General features: G+C 39.8%; 1 protein-coding gene across 2 annotated transcripts in view; it reads right to left on the bottom strand.

The window, feature by feature from the left end:
• tcf7l1b (transcription factor 7 like 1b) overlaps positions 1-3,665 on the bottom strand; it is a 49,429-nt gene extending 45,764 nt beyond the window's left edge. Inside the window, exons 1-3 of one of the 2 annotated variants that reach the window (XM_084728074.1) lie at positions 2,742-3,665; positions 2,585-2,657; positions 2,356-2,483 (exon numbers count right to left, since the gene is read on the bottom strand). In XM_084728074.1, coding sequence (XP_084584200.1) covers positions 2,356-2,483; positions 2,585-2,657; positions 2,742-2,918 — 378 coding nt within the window. In that variant the 5' untranslated portion in view covers positions 2,919-3,665. The remainder of the gene's footprint in view (positions 1-2,355; positions 2,484-2,584; positions 2,658-2,741) is intronic. The other variant, XM_084728075.1, reaches the window with a different exon arrangement.
• Positions 3,666-23,495: the final 19,830 nt, after the last annotated feature.

Below are 23,495 nucleotides of genomic sequence, written 5' to 3'. Positions count from 1 at the left end.
AAGGATTATACCTCTGAATTTTAAATCCTCTCCAATTGTTTGCCACTTTGCCTCAAGCAACAGCCGTTTTAATTTTCAACTTTGTTTTCCTGGACAAAAACACAAGGAAGTGGGAGGCTTTCATATCGCAGACACAAGACAAAACAAAGCACAGACTAGATAATAAACTGCTAAGAAAAAAAAGTACTACTTTAGACTGTCAGGTTTGTTTCTTAATTACACCAAAAACATCTTTTAAAGTTTCCTACAAAAATCCAATCCTCCAGAATAGCACAAAATACTACAATGCATTTAAATTCCAGCATGTTTATCTCTTGACGTTATTCCTACGAAACTCAGAAGCAACCAGATAAGATGATCTACACGGTGGTATGTATCACCTAGTCTGGGCAGAGTAGCCATTTAGTTAATGAGCCCCAATGGAGACCTCCAATGAAGCCATCAAGACTGCTCAGAATAACAATGGTCAACTAACGCCTTTCTAATTGAATGGAAGGTAGAGAGGGAGGCGAGGGGAGTGGGCCTGGAACAGTGAAAAGGAGACAGAAAAAAAGGGGGAGGGGTGGGGGGGTGCCTTTTCAGTCAGATGCCTGCCAGGCCTTAACGAAAGTACTTGTTTTTTGGGGGGGATGTGACATGGGTTGGGGGATGGACGGGCTGTGAGGAACACAGCTCTCCAGCAGGGATTATTTCAAGGAAGTTTGCATAGTCCCATTGAAACTGCATTTAATATTCCAAACAGTTTTGGTTAAATTGCTTCAAATCTTTGTGTGTTTGTTTAGAATCGGTATTCACTGTCGCTAACACATTCTTTACCTTAAAGTGGGATTTTATTAATTAACTTTATTGTGTAGCTTCATTAGTCTTGTTTGCATCATTGCTATCTGGTGTGAAATCACTTCACTGTAAGGTCCCCGTGATTAATTTACCTGTTGTATATGTGACAGAGCTTCGAGGATTAGTCGACTGATCAGTAAGTCGAGTGAAAGAAATTAGGTTACCAATTATTTAGATAATTAATTCATCGTTTCAGTCATTCTCCAAGAAAAAATGTCAAACATTTACTGGTTTCTGGCTTCTTAATGTAAAGATTTGCTGCTTCTTTTTGTCATGTGTAGAGCTGAAGAAGGTTGGATTCAGAGATTACAACCACCAGCTATTTTGACAATCAATTAATCATTTCACCCCCCCCCCCCTTTTTTTTTTTTTTTAGAAAAAAGTCGATTTGCTGTGGTTTCAGTATTGAAAATAACCGTCAGTTGCAGCCCTCGTCAATTATGTCGGTAAATGAGGCGTCTAACTAAGTTTTGGACTGTTGTCTGGAGAAAGAAGCAACTTCAAGACGCCACTCTGAGCTCTGAGAAATTGTGATTTCTTAAACATTTTATGGACTAAACCGTCAGTTGCGAAACTAATAATTATCTGCATTTGTAATATATTACATTAATGGCTTATGTGGAAGACATGAGAATAAAATACCAGCAAACAAACGAGAGCAACAACTGCTAAAAAAAAAAAAGCCCTTTGCAGCTTCACTGACAATTGACATGATGCAACAAGTAAATGAATGATTGCAAACTCTGCATCAACAACACTTACTTAAGACTGTCAACCTTATCTAGACTTTAAAAGCCTCTGGACAACAGCTGTCATGGACACTGAAGTGAAATGCCTCCCATGTGTGTCAAAGCGAGGCATTACATTGTTGTTACTGTAGGATTTGAGTTCAGGAACTGCTCTTTTTTTAATTTCTGCAGGGAATGTGTGCAAAACGACTAAAATACACAGAGGTGATGGTTAAAACAGAGAAATGTCTCCATTAAAACACACGAAAAGGGAAACAATCTAGTGGGAGTAGTCCAACTTTAAAAATCTTACATTTTAGAAGAATACAAGCCTCTACTCTGCAAAATCCTACAAGGAAACTAGTCGTGAAAGCACATAAGATTATTAAGTGCACTATAAAGAATATAATCAAGACCCAGTGTGCGTGTTGCAGGGTATTTTCGACAAGCATGCTGCCATAAATCACTCAAAACACAAAAGAATGACTAATGTGTCTGAACTTTGAGCCGAATTATAAGTTGTCAAACGCAAGCCCTGTCGAGGAGGGTGGTTGGGTTGCAGAAGGAGAAATGTATATCCTCAAAAAAAAAAAAAAGAACAAAGAAGTAGTTAGTACTCCTTGAGAGGCCACTCGGAGGGAATATGGCGGTCTGGCAGAGAGTGCACAAGGAACTTTTACGCACGGCCAAAGTTTTTTTTTCTTTTTTTTTTTTTTTTTGCAGAGTGCGACAAAAGGAAGAAAATGCGGAGGGTACACAAGCGTGTGACTCTCCACAGCGGGATACTTACTGTTCTTGCACTCGGAGACAGTGAACCGTTGGATAGGTAGGGGTTGGTGAGGTCTGGGATCATGAGAAACGGGTAGCCAGGATAGTGAGGACTCTTAAAAAAGCCACCATCTTGCTGCCTTCTCAGTGCTGCAGAAATTAAGAAGAAAGTACGGGTTATTAAAGGGAAATAACGCCACACAATTAGCATTTAATGCACACAAATAGGAAGCACTTTTGTGTTTCTTTACCTTCACTGAAGTAGTCTCTTGCTTTCTCATAACTTTCTGAGTCGGGTCTGGTTTGGGGGCGCCTCTCTGCTTGCTGACAAGGGAAGAATAAACTATTGAAACTTTCAGCAGCATTAAATCTCGTTTTCTTTATGCTTTCATATTTCAGTGTCCTTACCTCTGAGTCTGACGAGCTCTCCGACTCGTTCACTAAGGAGGATTTCACATCATCCAAATCCCTTTCCGCCGATACATTTTCGGATATCTTTTCCTCCTGCTCCCCTTCGTCTTTAAAGGATATCATTTCATCATTAGCCCCCAAATCGTCCCCACCACCTCCGTTCAACTGTGGCATTTTTGCAGAACAGTGAAGTATCGAGGAGACGAGAAACAATCGCAAGAATTTGCTTTAAAAAAAAAAACAAAAAATCAGATTAGAGTAGTCCAAATGCGTCGCTGGAGGAGTGAACTAACTACAAGAAAGTGTTCATGTTCCAAAACTCCTTTCTCATCCTCTGATCCCGTGCTCCATGATAATAATCCACAGTTTAAAGTCGCTGCAGAGTGAAAATATCGGTGGGTATTTTGGCGTCAGCGGCCGGATGCGCAGCAACTTGGCAAAGTTTCGCCTCCTTCGCAGCTTGTGGACAACTTGTGGCCCCTGTGTGTGTGTCTCCTTGTTGTGCTGCTGCTGCTGCTGAGGAATGGGACTCTTCTTCTTCTTCTCCTCCTCCTACAGAGCCCGGGGACCACATAAACTACCAGCCCAACAAGCAAGCGAGAGGGTTACTCAAGAAGCAGAGCAAGATACACGTCCGATTTCATCTCCTAATATCCATGTGTGAGAAAACAATGGCTCGAGTAGAAAAAAACAGAAGAAAAAAAAAACACGAGACGGTCTGTCTACTGTTTTCTTCACTTCTAACTCGCTCGTTTTCCTCCCACAGACGCGACGATTATCCCCTAACACACGCAAAGTTTTTAAAGTAGAAAAGAGGAATAAAAACACGGTGTAAAAGTGTAAAAAATTTCAGCTGGACTCGCTCGCCCTTTCCCTCCACATTGCTGCCGGGGAATGCGCCCTGAAAACTACTTGGTTGTTCAAGTGGAAGAAAAAGCGCAGCCCGTCCGTCCGTAGGGGAGGAGTTAGCACTGAAAACCGACACTTCATTCACCAACATGTACATCAGCTATTCTTCACTCTCGAGCCACCAGCATGAAGTGATCCAGGGCATTTGAACAGAAGGGCACGGAGAAATTAATTTAATTCATTATAATTATGAATTAAAAACTGGAGCGATCTGTGCCACGGTTGCCTGTGTTGGCCTGCTGCAAATGAGCACAAGATACGTGTTTCCCTAATTATGTTTTATTAGAGCTGAAGAAAACTTAAACAGCAGTCTATCATATAGGGCTGTCACTATTATCAGATTACAATATTATCACGATATTTAGAGAAAATTCATCAGTCAAATTCATCTTTAACTTTACAAATTGTGCATTTTGCCTCCTTTTTTGGCAAACGAATTACACTGTAAACTGATCTAAGAGCACAATTTTATCATATGTGTTATTAACATGGTATTAATATTTCATTTTGTTACAGTATTATAGTTAAAGCATTTATTGCCACATGCACAGTTAAAACAAGTTTCCCTGTACAATGAAATTTGTCTTTTGCCTCTGCACTCTGAATGCCATTAAACAATGAAACACACATTAAAAAGCAAAGAAAATATTAAATATAAAGAACAAAAACACACCCAGCACCCCTACTATCAACCCTCACTATATCACAACACATCTGTTATTAGTACAACCAGACCAACAGGGGTCCTGGAGTGGTTAGTTGGGGGTCCTCAGCAAAAGAAGGAGCAGAATATTTTAAACTTGTCATAGGGGTCCCTCTCACATTAAAACAATAACAAAAGATGGAGCTTAATGACATTGTGAAGTGGCATGGGACCATGAGAGTTGTTGTCTTTACATTTAAACACGCACCATAGCTGATGAAAATCTACCTGACATGACAGAAATCATGTTCATGAATGAGGTTCTGTTGAGAGTTTATTCACATCATGTTTAGTCACGCTCGCTAACTTACTTCCTCACTTTCTGGCGTATCCCTGTGCCGTGTTTTCCTGGAAGATATAGCAGCTAGCAATGAGCTAGCCGTGGTTAGCAGGAAATGCACTGTTACCTTAAACAAATTATGGATTTCTCTGCATTTGAACATTGTTGGGAACGTTTGAGATATTGTTAATACACAACTCAACAAAATAACATTTTAATGCAGATGTGTTACATTTTCTAACTTTAACTTTTAGCACATTGTTTGGAAGCTGAAACAACAGAAGTAGAAATAAGCACGTCTGCAAAGGTCTGCTAGGGTCCGTGCATTTACATGTAGGCTCAGTCCTGATATCCACATGCTATCAATTTGTTGTGACGGCTCCGACTTGTCTTTGCATCGTGTTTTAAACAAATTTAAGTGGTGAGCACGCCGTGAGATGTGTTCAAAGTGTGTGTATGTAAATTCCCAAAGCCATCAGAAACAGGTTCGCATTTGCATCGAGGTTTGCAGTGATGCACAGATAGAGATAAGAAACAGTAAGAAATGACAAAATCAAAAAAAAAAAACTAATGTTGGCCAAACACTTGGGGTGATTTTAATTTTTAATTCACATGCAAGTCCAGGGAAACGCTAGCAGAACTTCTACGGTGTACCAGTGTGAATACATGAAGTGATGCAAGTTACTGAAAAAAAAGTTTTTAAACTTTATTTATTATGTAGAATGAAAAAAAAAACAACTTCCAGTGGTTGTTAAGTCTGGGACAGTTGAAAGAGTGGAGCCCTGGAGCCTTTACTGTAGGACATTTGATTGATTGTTTTGAATTGTATAGTGATCGTATGATCATTTATTGAATAACTTCAAATGTAAAATTAAAAACTCAGAGTGGATTGCTTATGACAAAATCGTCTCAAACCCAGGGTCAGTGGTCTATTGTGCATCTATTTTGGGGGGGGGGTGGTCCTTGACATGAATAAGTTGGGAATCCCCTGATCTAGTGTTATCAAGGCAAGCAGCAGAGACCACACTGCCGCCATGTGTGTGAAAATGACAGGCCAGGCTGCAGCGAGAAAGTCATAATTACACACTGCCATGTAAATTGCATGTCTGTGTGTCCTGAAACAATACGCTGGGAAAAAGACAATAACACCTGGGATAAGCAGGGTCCATTATGGCACAAATAAAGGCATGACAGAGTGAGGCAGCAAGCACTAAACACCCAGGCCTCCAGTGACATTAGAAGACCAGCTCACTTCTCTCTCGGCTGAAGGACATGCCCCCTTTGTTGATTTGAGGAACAGGATTGGAGGCCCGGTTTTGCAAGCACTCCTGGAAGAACAAGGGAAGTGGTCACAGCTTTTTTCTTTGTTCCTGCACATAAATCTTAATCATGACTCAAAGATGTGTTTTACATGCATGACAGAGAAGTGCAGTGTTGGCTCAGGAAGCACTCAAAGTTTCAAAGTTTTACTCATATAGCACACAAAAGTTAGCTGTTAAAGGGACAGTTCGCTCCAATATCAAACATACCTATTATTCCTCTTTTTTGTATCGGTATTTAGCTCGGTAGCTTTGGAGATATTTTCCATCTCTCAAATATAATTGAACTTCATGTCACTCAGCTTATTGTGCTCAAAGCGCCAAAAAATACATTTAAAAAACTGAGCGGCAACATCTCTTTTCAGGAATCATGACCTGGTTACTCAAGATAATCCACAGATCTTGTTGCTTTCTTTCTAGTAAGCTACACCCACCAACCATTTCACAGTGCTAGCGAGTCCAGTGGTGCTAATGTTACAGCTCAGCTGAGTAAGATGCCAGTAAGGGATGTGTTACCAAACTGTTTTCCTGAGGTCAGTCTATTTTTTGAATTGTTTCCAGAAAACCAGAGGCGGTTGCCTGCGGTCGCCTGCGATGAGGCACTGAACGTCTATTCTGCGCTATTTTTCCTGGTCTAAGAGAGTTGGAAAATGTTTCACTTTGGTTAAAACACTGTGCTAATCACTGTCACTTGTTCACTCTGCCGTCCAATCACAGTGGAGGAGGCGCAGAACAAGAGTCCACAAACCACAAACTGCGTCCTGCTCGTACTCCTTGAACCACGCTCCATCTAACTTCAGCTTGTGAACCAAACAATGGTGCTCACTGAAATGTTTCCTCATCCACAAAATCTCATGCGCCCACGCAGACCGGCAGGTCCGTCCTCTCTGCCTACGTGGTTCAGGCTTCCCTCCATTCAGAGAAAGGACCAGACTGAACACTATGTGGGAAATGAGGTACTTGCAGAACATAAACTAACTGTTACTTCTGCAGATATTCCAGATCATAGCAACCAGAACGTCACAGCTGAAATAATGCTGGGCCTCCAAAATGCTCTCATGCGCTCCCAGCTGAGTGTTTTTAGAAGAGCGTTGGCATTTTCAGCTGGAAAAAAAAACACTTTGGTGGACACAGGATCTTAAGGTTAACATCCCACGCTGTCACGAGAATGAGCCTCTCGCCCATGAATAGATGCACACTTCCTTCTTCCCAGTGAAACAGTTGGCGGGTGTAGTTTCTATGGAAAGAAAATTGTTCCTACCTGACACGTCTCACAACAGCATCTGTGGATTATCTTGAGTATTCGGGTTGTGATTTCTGCAAAAGAGACATTGTTGTTGAGCTTTTCAAATTTATTTTTTTGGCATTTTGTGCACCAGAAGCCAAGTGCCATCTAGCTTCATTATATTTGAGAGAAGGCAGACATCTCCACAGCCGATATCTCCAAAACCATCCTGCTCACATCAAAACTATCTAGACGGTCTAATACCACTACAGGTAAGATTAAAAAAAAAAAAGTATTTTTGATTTTAGGATGAACTGTTCCTTTAAAATCTTTCAGAGCATTTCCTTAGCACACCTTTTTTCCACCTTTCTCAGTCCAAGTCCAATGGACCTCAGACTTCTCTTTACTTCTGATGCAATTCGACAGGCTTCCCCTGTTTGAGAAAAGAAGTCATTGATGTTGTCGGCCGCGTGTCAGCAAGCTGAGGGTTGACTGACAATTCAGCGGTGTCTCCACGGGCCTCATTAGATCCTCACTCCTCCTGGGTGTTTTGTGTGTGTGCGTGCACATCAGTGTGTGTATTTGTATTCCGTTAAAAGCAACATATACGGTTGCATACCGCATCCTCTATGAATTGCACGCGGGCTAGTTATGGATAGTGGGTTTCTTGTACACACAAATACACATGTTTGCACTTGCTTGCACACACGCAGGTGAATATTCGCCCTCAGGGTACATATCATTGTTTTTCTAGGCAACAGTATGCGGAGAATGCGAGAGAATGCATTTTCCAAATGATGCTCAGAGAAGACATTCATTGTGTTCATCCAGATTTATGATGCAACTCTTATTTTTGACACTGACCTACAGTATATTCGTCTATACCCAAAAACAACACGAAACATTATTTTTTTTTCTAAACACACCACATGTCAAAGATGTAATGGACTGTGCATGTCCCAGCAGGTGTAATTACAAATATTCAGTGCACATGCACCGTAGCCTCATGAATGATTAATAAAGAAATCAAATATTAAAACAAGTCAACACAGAAAAATAATAATGACATGCATAAGCAGTTGCAGAACAGGAATATCTCTTAAATAGTGACACTTCTCACACACGCATAAGTTTCAGCAGGGTGCTATTGAGCACCGTTGGCATGCAGTAAGCAGACTGTTGTTCGCAGTGAGCTGTAACAGCACGGTGAGATATAACACTAATGTGATAAATTACAAAAAAAAAAAAAATACTGTGTGTCTGAAATGTTTTATTCCAAAGTGAGAAAGCCACCATTTCAAAAATAAAAGGATGCCTATTGTTACAAAATGGTTGCTGGCGTGAAAATAAAGCAAAATCATTGATTGCTTTTAGCTTTGCTTGAAAAACAATTATTTTGTGAGGAGAATCACGCATAATTACTGAGTGATACATTTCAGCTATCTTTTTTTATTTGTGTTTTTCACATCGATTTATTCATCAAAGCATCAAGTATTGAATGGAAACTAATTTCCTCACACTTGCAACATGTAAAAGTGGATTTCACCTCCTTTATATTTACCTATGTCTTCTTCCCTTCTCTCTATGACTGCCTTGTTAGAGTGGGATTGGTTTTAACTGGAAGCTGATGAGGGGTCAGGAGAGATGCGAACAGCCACAATCTTAGCCTGGGGGCAGATCGACTGGTGGCCAGAAAATTTATTCAGAGGGTGCTGTCCCTGCATCTGCCTTACTTTGAAGTTGCTCTCTCAACTCTGGCTTGTCGTACGTGACTGTGTGTTCATTTTTTTTCCCCCTGCACCCCCCTCCTCTCCTCCTCTCGCTAAAGAGAGTGCGAAAAAGCAGAGATGGAGCACTCATGTGTGTCGATACCCATGTATGTGTTCCTCCCTGTGATGTGTGTTCCTATCAGTGTGTTTGATACTTGTGCGCGCTCGTGTGTGTGTGTGTGTGTGTTTGAGAGTAAAAGCAGGAGAGGGAGGAGAGAGGGGAGAGATGCTGTGTGCCAATCCATACTCGCTTTGGAGAATTCAAGGTCATTCTTTCATGTTTTGCCAACCATCGGTCAATCAGTTTCCAATCAAAGTGGTGCTTAATTCAGCAGTAATTCCCAGCCCCTCGTCACGTTTTCGCCTCAGTGTTTCAGAGGTGTTAAAGCATTTCCCTTGTCCTCCCTCTGATCTGCTGCAGTGTGTCCAACATGTCTTGCCAGGCCAATCCCGCCCTGTCAAGCTCTCTAATGATACTAGTTAAAGTGTGCGGAGGACATGTCAGATCACACAATATGCTACTGCTGCTTCCATCTATCTCACTTCAGGAGATTTAGGTCTCACTTGATTGTCTTTGAAGCGTACCCAAGTCATGTTCTTTTATTAATCCGACGGGCCCTCCAGAATGTCTCCATCCGCTTTTGTGGAATTTAGATTTTGTGAGATGGAGCAAAAAAAAAAAAAAAAAACCAAGGTTGCTGATTTTGAGTGTCTTTATTTATTTATTTTTTAAAAATACAGATTTAAAGGTTTAAATTCTTTACTATAGATGCCAATTTGCTCACTCAGTTTAAAATTTATTGTAAATAGCCCACGCACAAAACTATTAATGTGCACTGTAAAAAGATTTGAGATGTTTCAAATGTAAGTTAACTGAATTTAGGTTAAATAATTAGCTTTAACTATTATTTGAGTTTTGTAAAACCAATTGAATTAACTGAGAAAAACATGTTCAATAAAATTAAAGATCGTGTAAAGCAACAATAAATGTGTCTTCTAAGTTCGTCACATCACAGAAATATGTGTTATTGACCACCCAGCCAAACTGATTAAAAAATTGCTCAGTATTTAAAATTAGGTCTCTCATGAGGGGGTGTGTCCGCTCCGCTGTCTCAGAGTTAAACTCCACTACTACCTGAAAACAACCTGAAACATGGACTCTCTGTCCAGCAGCTTTATAAGACATGTTGTGACGTGTTTAAGCCACCAGAGCCAGAGAACGGTGACAGGATGTGTGTTTTTCTTTTGAACTGCTGTGTTAGGACCATGGCTCCGGCACATCACCATGTTTCAGGTCCACCCAAACGTCTTGAACACAGACAGGGTGAGCAACAGTTTAACAGTCTAACTCGGTGTTTTCACATGTTTTTAGCAACTATTTTGTATAACGTGTACAATGTGTTTAGAAGAAAAACTCCCCCTTTCCTTTACGAGACTTCAAGTTGAACCAACAGCTCCTCAGTCATACTGATGAATACTACAAACAAATTTGATTTCCTTTTACATCTTTTCAGTTTGAGGACTCAGTACTTCCCTCCACAGAAAGAAGACAAAATGTGAAACTGCTCCCAGTGAATATATTAAATCGCAAGTTTAGGGACTGAATTCAATACATCATGGTTTGCAATGTTTTAATTACTATGATAAGCAACATGCAACATATTTTAAAATGTATTAGTCACACAGCCTTTTCTATCATATATGTTCTTGAGACTATAAAAAAGAAGGGTCCCAGGAGGGTTTTAACTCTCACACAATGCATGCTGGGAAGTCTGCTAATATGCTGCACCTGCACTCTAAAAATAAGAAAATAATACGTTGGTTAAAAAAAAAAAAAAAAAAAAAAAAAAAAAAACACGGGGAAGTGCTGCAGTTTTTAATGTTAAGAAAGCAAAATATTTCAGTGTTCAGCATTACTCTGCAACTCTTGTAATAAAGTGTTTTTGTTATGTTATGTTAAGTGAAAAGAAATTATTTGTTTTTCTGAACAAGAAATTAACCACTTGTCATATGAACATAAAAACACTGAGTGCATATTTTTATGCCAAGCACACATGTGCGTGTTGTGAATGTGTCTTGAAGTAATTAGGCTGTATCTGCTTTATAATTTCAGTAAAACGACTTAAAAAAATGTGTCAATCTAGTAAGGGATGAGTGTTTGTGTGAAGTAAACATAAAACTTTCATGTCAGTTTTGTGCCATGGATGAATTGGAGTTCAATATCTGTCACTGGTGTTAATTTATCAATGATATCAATACATTTTTACACATTAAGAAAAGCTTTCTCCCTCATATGACCCCAGTTTACAAACATCAAGCGTGTGCCAACTTAATTTCAGAAGGTACAGAAGGATCAACAGACTTAAACATTTGTATTTTCAACCAAAGGGCAGGATCCCTTTTCAGATGAACTTACACAACCCGTTTGCATCACCGCTGTGCCATATTAGCTCACCTCCTCAGTCATCGCACTAAGTCTGGGATGGGAGTGCCTCATGCAATCATGGATCTCACAAAAATAACCTCATATCCGTTTTAATCCACAGAAAGGTCCCCTTTCCAGGCTGGTATGGGCGTATATGGCATTTAAGACTGTGAGGATATGATTAGATGACAGTTTTTACTGCCTAAAGGGTGTAACTGAAACACTAAACTGCGCAGAGTAGGGTGAGGAAAAGAGAAAAGAAAGTCTGATTCCTGCTTTTCTTCTTCTCTCTGGTGTTTTGTTGCATTTGTTGTATCCTTTTCCAGAAGAGTCTTGTTTTTTAAAGCCAAGAGAGTGTTTGTGTGCAGAAAAAACAGTGAATGAAGGCATCAGACATACATATATACTTTTATTCTGGCTTGTAGTGGTATTTTTACCTCTCAATAGTTTTGGTGTGAGCTGCAGACTTTTTGAGATATCAGTTGTAGGGACGTCTGCCTTCTCTAGAATATAATGGAACTAAATGGCGCTCCACTCCAATACTTTCTGAAAAACTCAACGGCAGTGTCTCTTTACAGAAATCATGACCTGGTTACTCAAAATCCAGGGTGGATATTATGGGAGGGACAGGGGGGTCCGGACCCCACTTTTCTGGGAAAAGTAGACAGTTGTCTTGGGCCTAATGCATGTATGCTTATGGAGGCAGGACGTCTGTCCTTAATTAAAATCATCATAACTCACTGAATTTTCAACTGATTTTGAAGTAGTTTGTTTTGTTACAAACATCAGATATGTATTGATGATGCAAGGTACTTGGTTAAATAAATAACGCTGGTTTTCATACCAAAATACTTTGGTAACAGTAATATTTCTATAATATAATATTTAAGATGAACTTACTTATGAAATTAGGTTCTAATTATGTTCTTTTTTTTCTTACTACATGTAAAATAGCTGTCATGTTGTAATTTCATTTACAATTTTGGTTATAAATGGAGACCTAATTCATAAAAAATACATGATTATGTTAAAATATTTTTTATAGTTCCCCCAAACAGTAAAATGAAATATCAAACCTTGTTGTGAACAGTTTCATCTAGGAACTATTTTCTTTCTAGGGCACAGAAAGTAGTGTATACTTCTAGACTACTACGAGACTTCTAGCGTACTACTACTACTAGATTCATCTGCAGAAAGAAAGTAGTTCATATTGGTATATTACATATTCACATTGCTCTTGAGTTTTTAAAATGTATATTTTTGGCGCTGTGAGCATCACAAGCCAAGTGCCATTTCTCATTATTTTCTAGAAATGGCATCTTTATAGCTGACATCTCCAAAACTCTGCAACTCACACCAAAACTATCTAGATCGACAAATAGCACTACAGGTCAGAGGAAAAATATATAATTTTGATTTTGGGGCGAACTGTCCCTTTAGTGAAATAAGTATTGACTCTGTTTAATTCTATATGATCAAATTAGAACATGCAATTCAGTGAGATACAGATTTCCGGTGCCTCGGGGAGACTAGAAATAATGAATGAACGAGTGAATGAATGAATATTGCCTCAGCAAAGCCTAATCAATGCTGCTCATGCAAAGGGTGTAACATTATACGACTTGAAAGACATCAAACATGTCCTGGTCCTCCAGCGCAGATTTACATGGTTGCTAAGAAATGCTCACTCGGCCTCTTTACTGAAATACACGTTCATGTTTTTCTGTATCGCAGAGGATGCTTTTAAGGAGCATTATTTCTGAGAACTTCAAAGCCTGCCAAAAGCACTCTCTTTTTGGAGCATGCAGCGGCTTGAAAATGTACTTATATTTTCCAAATGGACAGGAAGAGGCCCTCACTTGTATTGAGGTGATGCTAATGCAGCGTGGCGCTGGGTTTTTCAGTGTAACTCAGTTTACGGCACAAAAATACAGCCTGTATTAAATACTATTAAGCTTTTACAGGCTTGAATTTATATTAACTTTAATTTCCTGCAATTTTAATTACAAGAAGACAAATATACTCTTTATTTTGCTGTGTCTATATGGAAATCTTTTATGGTTTAAGGAAAAAAACAAGCACAGCCAACAATGCCAACAGGTCCTCATGGACACTATTTACTATTCACAGCTCTGCGAGTGCCATAATTGTCCACACAGTCGGAGTCAGACTCCATCCAGATGCTGCATTCAGGCTTTCTGCTATCGCCTGGTTTTATTGATCCAGTTAACATTATCACTCGCAAGGTCACAGTCTTCAACTGTCTGTGTTTTCTCAGCTGAGGACGCGCTGCTCTGCGCCGCTCCTCGGAGGATTGGAGATTCTTTCCTGTGATGTAAAACCCTGCCCAAGTGAGAGGCTGTTGACTTTATTTAATATGTCCGCCAGATTTTTATGAGCATTACGCAAATGAAATGGTTTGCATTATGCGTGAACCATACATTCCGCAGAGGCATGCATGGCTGCAGACAGCTGGAAGTAACTTGAGCCTCTCGGTCACTTATCAGCCCTGGCATCCCTGCCATTTCCCATAGCCATCTTCAAGCCAGAAGAATCCAGCCATTGTTTTCATCTCTGTGGGCCCTGTGTTAACTCAGCAGTGCCTCGCTGATTGTTGCAGAGATATTAAAGAAAATGGTAGATTTGTCTTTGTCCATATAACCCTGTCTTGTGACATCCAAGCTCTGTATATGTGTGTGTGTGTGTGTGTGTGTGAGCAGCCTGCAGCCTGTGTGTGTGTGTGTGTGTGTGTGTGTGTGTGTGTGTGTGTGTGTGTGTGTGTGTGTGTGTGTGTGTGTGTGTGTTGGGGGGGTTCTACTTGATGCAGTTGGAGAGAGCAGCTGCACCTGCCCTGTATGTCAACAACAGGGTCTGGAGCAGACACTCAAGAAGAAGAGAGGTGGCTTTCACACCACTGGCCTCACTGAAGCTGCTTACTTTCCAAAGACAACAATGACCACGCTGCTCTGCTGCGCCGCCGAGCTTTTAGGCTCTATAGGCTTGGCGCCTGGTCTGTGTGGCCTCGAGATTATCTCCCAACTGAGCCCCGTGCATACAAGCTTATTGGACTTCCTCATGTCCCCTTGTTTTCGTGGCTCTAAAGTTTCCAGGATGCTTTTTGACTGTCTGTTTTACACATAGAGACAGGATCCCCCGTGGGGGTTGTTAGGAGGTTACAGGGGGGTAGTAAAGAGGTCAGGGAGAAACTGTCAGTCTATTTCCTTTCTCTGGCCTTGGGAAACTGCACCACAAGTCTTCTGCATATTTTTAGCGTCCTTGCTGGCTTTTGTCTGCGCGTATCCACAGGAGATGATTAAGTTATTCCCAGTCCATGAGGACTTTTATTTTTCACATGGATCACTTATTATAAGTGGTGTCCTTTTGGCAGAGGTGGCAAAAGTACACACATTCTTTATTCTAGTAGAGGTACAAATAGTTTTGTTTAAAAAGAAGGACTCTGGTAAAAGTAGAAGTACTGATTCAACTTTAAGTAAAAGTGGAAAAAGTACAAGATCTGAAATGTACTCAAAATATAAAAGTAAAAAGAGGCCCTCTAAAGGACATTTTTACCAGCTATTTCTGCACAAAATGTTTCATTGTGTTGCATCTGTTGTACATGATGTGCACTGATGGATACACTGAGGTATCATCTTTCCTATGTTTTATTGTCCCATCTATTATGTTGAAATCAGTCTTGATGTTGGGAAGGTGGTGTGCGATGATGCAAAATAAAAGCTATCTGTAATTCCCCTCGAATGCATTGAAACTAAAGTAACATGCCCATTTTGAACATGAGTAGAAATTACAGATATTTGTGTTAAAATGTAGGAAGTAAAAGAAAACATGAAGTACAGATAACATAGAAGCTCTATTTAGGTACATTAAGTAAGTATTCGTACTTAGTTACATCCCACCGCTGCCTTTTGGTTCTGTTCTTTTACCCTCTCAAGCTCTAGAGTGACCATGTCCAGCACACAATCAGAATAATGCACAGGGTCTGGAAACCATCATCTTTATGTGTGGGTGCGTAAATCTTTCTCCCATAGAATTACTGCTGGTGGATGCCTCGTACTTGAACGTCTACAGCTGGTAGCGTGTGCACAATCACTGGAGAAAAAGACGTGTATGTGTTCCATTTCTTGTGTCCACACACTTTAACTTTAATGTTTGGACATAATAAGCAGACACCTCTGCAGATTTTCCACAGATTTTAAATAAATAGAGATGCTGCTTGTAAAACTCAAAATGTTATCAAGCACCTTACCAGTTATTAACCCTGGAGGGGATCATGCAATCGCTTCAGAGTGTGCGTGTGTGTGATCGCTGGACACACAGCTTGTCCGCAGTTCATCTTGAATACTACTGGACCAATCAGCCTAATTATTTTTGTGCACAGTCATGGACTTCTGTGACTCACAAAAACTTTTTTTTAAAATTACTTTTCTATCTTTATGTTTTTATGGCCACAGGCTTTATGTTTTCAGGTCATCCTATTCTTATTAACGCAATATCTCAAGAACGCCTCGAGGGAAGTTTTCCAAACAAATGTTCAGTTGCACTCCGGAATGAATTGATTAGATGTTTTTTTTCGTCAAAGGTCAAAGGTCACTGTGATCTCACTAATCAAATTTTTGGCTATAACACAATAATTCATACACTAATTAAGACAAAATTACACACAAATATCTAATAGGAGGGATTAATGAGGTGATGACATTTTATATCCAGAAGGTCAAAGGTCAGATTCACTGTGACATCATAATGTTCAGCTCTCTATCAGTCCTCTGTCCTCCTCTGTAAAAATAGTCTCTAAGTGAAGACAGCATGTTTCTCACTAGATAGACATGGATGTAAACTGTAACTTGACTGGTCGGTGGAGACGTACAGCTGTGAGGCAGTAATTTTAGTTTTTGACCGCTCTGTTTTATTCGACCATTGACAGCTGATTTCTCACTCCTCTTAGCTGGCCGCAAGTGATCTTGTTTCAGCTCGGCTCGACAGTGTATGTGGGGCTCATTTTAATTAGTGCAGGAACTTTGCAAATTGGCAGTGCAGTAGGTGCTTCACCATCTGTTGCCTGGCAGGAATTTGCACTCTACTGAGTGACCTCTTCTAGTCAGCGTTATGTTTAGTCATGTGTGCTTACTTCCTTCACTTTCGGACGTGTCTGACATGTCCTCTTGGAAGTTATAGCAACTAGCGGCTAGCTAGCAACAGCTAGCAGGAAACGCATGTTTACCTTGAATAAATAGCAGATTAAAATGAAAGTACACAAGTCATCAAAATATATAACATATTTCTAGCATTTTTAGACATTTTAATGAGGAATTGTTACAGCTTTAAACTGTATTGCATGTGTATTTTTGCTCAAAAACAATTGTCATCTATCAGTTGGGTTCATTTGGGATAAAAAAAAGCGTCCTTTTTTCTTCTGTTAAGAAGTAGATATCCTCTATTTTCCTGGTATTTTGAATGCTGTTATTAATTCAGAGGGTGAAATAGGTGCCATGTTTTGCTTTTAGTAAATTGATGTACTGGCAGTGTACTCTTCACAGGGAACTGCATAATTCTGATCATCTGGACTCTAAGAACTGAAAATGGACATGATTGTAGAGGACTGTTTGTGCACAAAAAAGCAAAAGAAATTCCAAGAAATGGCATGAGAGGAGTCAGATAATTAAGAAAAATACAAAAGTCAGCTGGCTCTTCTCCTTCAGTGAACCTTGCTTTAAGGTGTAGGCAGATTTCTTGTAATTGCATTCAGGCAGTGGTGGGATGTAACTAAGTACAAATACTTAATTACAGTAATCACTATTTAGTTATTTTTCTGACAACTTTTTGCTTTTACTCCCTATTTAACACAAATATCTGTACTTTCTACTCCTTATATTTTCAAAACAGGCTTGCTACTTTAGATTTAATGCATTTGAGGGGAATTATTGATTATTTTTATTTTGCATCATCGCACACCGCCAACCAAACATCAAGGCACACTTCTACGTAAATGGATGGGGCAATAACACATAGAAAAGATTATTCTTTAGTGTATCCATCGGTGCATATCACACACGACATACGTAACAAGACCAAACAACATAACAAGACAAGAAAGAAATAACGAAATGAAAAATTATGCAACAAGATGAAAGCAGAGGTAACATGGCGAAAAACATGGAACACGACAAAAAAGAACATAAAAAGATGTAGCAAAAAGAAAAAGACATAACAAGACAAATAATTATGTAATAAGATGAAACAAATGGAACAAGACGACAAATGATATAACAAGATGAAAAATGTGGAACTCAACAAAAAAGTATTTGGAAAACGTAACAAAGAGAAAAAGACATAACAATATGGAAAATGAAATAGCAAGAGGGAAGAGATGTAATAAGATACAAAATGCCATTATAGGATGAAAAACTTGAAACAAAACAAAAAAGACAGAACCCAACAGAAACAATTTAGAAGACGTAACAAGGAGAAAAAGACAAGACAAAGAAGTTGAATCAGTACTTCTACTTCTGCCGGTGCTTTTTCTTACACAGGTTTTTTTTGTACCTCCACTTGAGTAAAGAATGTGTGCACTTTTGCCACCTCTGGATTCAGCTCTCATAAACCTGCCGAGCAGTCATGCTCATTTACATCCAGACATTATTTACAGAGAATCACCTGAATGGTGCCAGAGCCCAGATAATATTGCTCACAGACACGTCTTACCTGCTGCACCACATTTCTTCCTGTGTTATCTCTGGGTGGATCAACACCTCTCTCTGTCTGTCTCTGCAGCTCATTCCTCCGTGTTTGTGCGACTGACTATCTGCTCATTTGCGGTTGTTAAAATAACTCCTGTACAGTGTGTCTGTTAAATAATAGCAGCCTTTTTTGGACACAACTGTGCATGTCGCTCTGCAGTTTACATCAGCTTTAAGCCATCTTGGCTATGTTCAAGCGACGGTCGCTATTTGTGTTGCCGTGTGCTTCAACATCATACAGTAAGCGCTGCTCGTACAGTGTGTCTTCTGAAATAGGCTGTGGTGAGAATGAAGTTGTGAGAAAAAGAGCTACTGTAAAAATCGTCAGAGTGAGGAAAACCACCTCGAAGATATTACACATAAGCGTGTTTGACCACATTAAAATTATCTTAACCAGACTGTTGTTCTTGCTTTCTAATTCCACAATACAATTATCACTCAGTGAATGAGAAGCTACGTGCCAATAAAAATAAGTCATTTCTGTTTTGCTCTGGCCCACCTCTCTATAATGCTCGACTCTGCAGCTGCACCGTGCTGTGGAAAACAAACAGTGCAGTGCAACTGGGCTCCTCAAGACAGCGAAAGGGGAATTTTAATCCCATTTTTTTTTTCTTTGGCACCGGTCAGATTTATTTGGTCATAAAGAAAGGAAAAGCACCCCACCATCTGAGAAGGATTGGGAAGTGAGAACGCAAATTATGCCAGAACCCTACCACCTCGCAGACTTAGAAACACAACAGGCCAGGAAATGAATCCCCAACAGGTCAAAGTGCTCAACGCACAGAGGAGTCTAATTAACTCAGATAGTGACACATTACTGGGATACCTGGACAGCTCCGATCAGCCTGTCAGATTGAGAGGGAGAACACTAAGGGCAGACTAAATATGCTGCAGTGCAGATTTTTACAGTGATATCATTCACAGTAACAGTTTTATCACCATGAGGCACATAAGCACTACAGCCAAAGGCTAAGCTACACGTGTCTCTCATCCATTCCCTGCAGCGTGGTCTGAAAACAAACTATCCGGAGAGCCTCAAACCATTTCCAGCTGTCACGTCCCGGCTTGAGTACAACTCCTAACCTGATATGACGGGGCGAGACGAGGTGAGGGTCAGGCCTCGAGGAAGATTCATAACACGTAACTCAAACTAGGAGCATTATATTCATAATTGCCTGTGGTTGAAAAGTGAAGATGGCCATGTGCTGCACCTATAGTCTCATGTTACCTTTATTAACTTCTCACCTTACGTCAGACACTGCAAGTCTTCATACACGTACAATGACAAGACTAAGAACAATGAAAAACCACAACTATGCAGCGGTGGAATTTACTAAAGTACACAAGTACAAATTGGATGTAGTTTCCACTTGAGCGTTTCCATTTTATTCTGTTATTTTATACTTTTACTCCACCACCTTTAAGAGGTCAATATTGTTAATTTACTCCATTACATTACATTTATTTGGCAGTTGTGATCCCTTTGCTTATTAAAAACTATAAATTTGCAAAACAGTAAATGCTACTTCCACAGCAATGAACCAAAATTCTAACATATGACAATTTAAAAACCCCTAACATCTGTTTTTCTGCTCACCCTAGTAACGCAAAGTCACTGCAGGAACATCTACTGACAACGTTTGCGAACATTGACATATTATCACCGTTTTAGCTGATATTGAGCAGCAGTTGCTTGTTTGAACATTCGGCAGTTATGGATTTATTTGGAGGCAGGTCTCTGGCCACCTGCTGTCCAATATTTACCTTCTTTTAGCTCTCTTTTGGTCTCCACCAAGTCCAGGGGGACTCCACCATGTTCACACAATTGTTGTTAACAACTGTATTTGCCTATCATATCATTTAATCTTTTATCTTTTTTGTGAAGTATGTTGTAACGTTGTTAGTAAAAAGGAAACGATATAAATAAAGTTCATTATCATTCTTACAGTGTTTTTTAGAGTTATAAGAGTTATAAGAGCTGTGAGAGTGAAGAAAAGGTTGCAGTCAGATAGTCATATGTAATTTCCCTAAAAAGGTCTGTAAAGCTGAAGGGAACTCCAGATTAAGGTGATGTTCTCTGGATTGTGGGTTTGTCACCAATTCTCAATTTTAATTCATCTGGAATGCATCTGGACTCAATTGGATATACCCACAACCAACCATTTAACATGTGACTTAGCATATTGATAAATTAAACTTAACAAATCCTGTCAGAAGTACAGCAACCAAGTCTTTCTAATCAACAAAAGTTTTAAGTGCAGTTGTTTGTTATGATGTAACCACAGATTCAACAGAAACACTTCCATATCAGGGGCAGAGATCTTGGTTGTGTACCAGCAACCTCAACAGCCAGTAAGGTGGGGCACCTCTGTACAGTTATCATATCAAACCCACGCAATATTAGATAAATGATTGTAGCCCAACCAGATCCAGGACGTGTGGAAAACTGCCTGAATGGGAGGGGGTCAGACATGTTTGCCAGACCAAATGAAACCTGAGCTTGCAGATTCATAATTCATAATAATACTTGTAATGGAGTATTTTCACACTGTTGCTGCTACAGTACTTTTGCTAAAGCAAAAGATTTCCTCCATTGCTTCACCTTCCACCTTTAAAAATACGCAACAGTTAAAGATCCCCTCCCCTCTTAAATATGTTTTTCTTCTGTTTATGTCCCCAAAAATGTCCATGACCATGACTATAATGACTTGTCACTCTGGAGGGGGACGTGTCTGTGCACTTCCCTAAAATCTGACATTCAAACGAACATCAGGCAAAAAGCCAATCACTGTCTAATATGCAAAAGCAGGCAAAAACACCCTGAAACCTCCAGCATATAGTATCAGCACAGAGACCGGGAGTTAGCATTAACCGTGTCAGACACTGCCAGTTACAAGCTAACAAGCTAACAAACAAACAAAAAGATGCTAAATGCATTTAGTATTCTGATATGTCTGTATCAATTTTATCAGTTTTGGGGCAACACAGACTCTTCATCTGAGTCTGGGTCTGACTGGGCTCAGATATACCTGGCTAAGTTGCTAACGCTAGCCACACTGCTCTTTCACTGGTCAACCAAGCACAAGCAGTGAGGCCAGATCCAGAATTTCTCAGTGAGGAAGACAAAGTATGTGCCTTTTTTTTTACCTTTCAAGTGGGAAAACCATGTTAAACAAACTATTAATCATAGTAGAGTATTTTTACATACTTTAAAACATATCAGGAGGGGAACTTCAAGTTTTGAAATACTGGATACAAACAAAAAGGATCATGGTATTTTTGTTGTTGTCGAGGTGCTGTGGATAGCGATCCATTAGCGTTAGGCTGATAAAATGCTGTGCAACAAGCATCTGGAATATTGTTCAAAGCTCCAGTTAGCTTAGCTCCATAAAAAAGATAAATGTGTCCCTGTGAATGTCCAGAGAATAGCATGTCTACTCATTCCGTTCCTCCGGTACACTGAGGCACAGGACCGGCTGCAGGCCCTAAAGCTCTTCAGTTCAGGTGCAATAATAAAAAAAAAAAAAAAAAAAAAAAAAAAAGTATTGCTCAAAAGCCTTAAAAAATTAACTTCACAGGAAATATTGCACGGATGCCGTTTTGCACAGACACAAAAACTCAAAGCGAGCTTTTATGTTGTCTCAAGAGACGTGCAAGAAGTTTCCATTATGGCAGTGTGGTGTCTGTGTTCAGCTATCATAAACGTCTGCTGTTATGAGGCGACATATTTAATCGGGCTGCAAAAACAGCATTTATATGGGTGTTTATGTGCTATGCTGTTTAAAAGGTCACTGCAATCAGAAGCATGCATCTGCTGCATAGTCTGAGTCGGTGTTTAAGCCCCGTCTGTGGTTAAAGTATAACATTTGTGTGGTGAAAACGGTACAATACAACCACTCCTTTCTTGGCTGTTTTTTTTCTTTAATGATACGTCTTACCCTCTGTTAGCTGCTCAGATTGAATTTCCCATTTTTTTGTATGGGAAAGCTTGTGCACTAAGAAGTCCTCCATTAAAGATATGCAAAGAACGCACACAAGGAACAGAGCTCTACAGATAAAGAACGTACTAAAGCCAATCAGGATGTTCAATATGAAATAGTCAGAGCATTGTCCTGCTTTCATTTCCTGAGACTCTTGATAGTGACTGGGATCTTCAAATAAAAGACGACGTGGCAGAAAAAAAAGAAGCAATTTTAATGTTTTGTTTTATAAGGGGTGCTTGCATGGAGGAGGATGGGGGGGTTAGCTCTTTATCGTGCCTCCACTATCCAGCCTCTTACCTCCCCTTTTGGGCCTTTAGGAGCATCCTGTGACCCCCGACCTCCCGGACAATAGAGGCCAGGACGTTTCCCAGTGAGCAGCGATGAAGCCAACAACAGGAACATGAGGGGTGCTCCTGGGAAACAAACTGTTTATTGTGCAGCAGGATGGACAGCCCCCCTAATGTCCCAGTCACTTACTTTCACACACAATCACAGACACTAGCTGCACACCTCTGCAGCGTAAAATCCTGTCAAGCAACAGGTGGCAGCTTTAATAACTCTGACCCGAGCAGCACCATTATATTCAGATCTCCCATACACTGTAAAAAATTCAAGTTTTATTTGTTCAAGTCAACTAAACTTAAAACTTCTAGTATTTATTTTCAGTGCACTTCAGAACTTGTAAAGATGACTTTTTCTATCTGTAATCTTTTGACTTTAAGTCTCCAATGAAACTAGCAGCAGGCTTAGGTACAGATGTAATAGTTTACATGCAATGGGATTATGTAATCAGGATACAAAAAAAAGGTAACTGTAAATGCACAACTTCACAAGTCTCACAGCATCATTCTGGTGTCAGAGAAACCAGCTAATTTACAGTTTCCAATTCATTATCATGGCCTCTAGTGAGAAAATGCTTCACTAAATTTTTTTTTTTTTTTTTGTCTTTAAATCAGAAACGAGGAACAACATCACACTAGAGTGACAGTTTTGCCTTCAGAACTTTTTACTTATTTTATAGTTATTATTATTTTTTTATGGTTTGACTCTTTGTACCCAGGACACAGTCTCTAGAAAATATGCACACAACTGTTACTTTCTCCCTCGTTTCTGCACTGACTCAGGCTGCAGATGATAAGTTTATATTTAGTCCAACTTTCTATTTGATAACAGTACCAAGCGGTTTGTTGGTGCTGCCACTGCCTGTCTGTTTCAGAGGAAATCCCTCCTTTGTCTCTCAAGGAAGCTCAGCAAACTGGGAAAACCTGAAATTGTCATCAGAACTCAAACAGCTGGAACGCATTTGATTACGGAGAGTCACCGCTAAATGTATTAGTCAACACTCCAGACTAGTTATTACCTAGGCTCGGGAGACTACTCATT

This window comes from Lutjanus erythropterus, chromosome 10 (assembly GCF_056507025.1).
Source record: "Lutjanus erythropterus isolate fLutEry1 chromosome 10, fLutEry1.hap2, whole genome shotgun sequence".
Classification (NCBI taxonomy): domain Eukaryota; kingdom Metazoa; phylum Chordata; class Actinopteri; order Lutjaniformes; family Lutjanidae; genus Lutjanus; species Lutjanus erythropterus.
The sequence above is the reverse complement of the archived record's forward strand: the minus strand, read 5'-3'. Positions and strand labels throughout refer to the sequence as shown.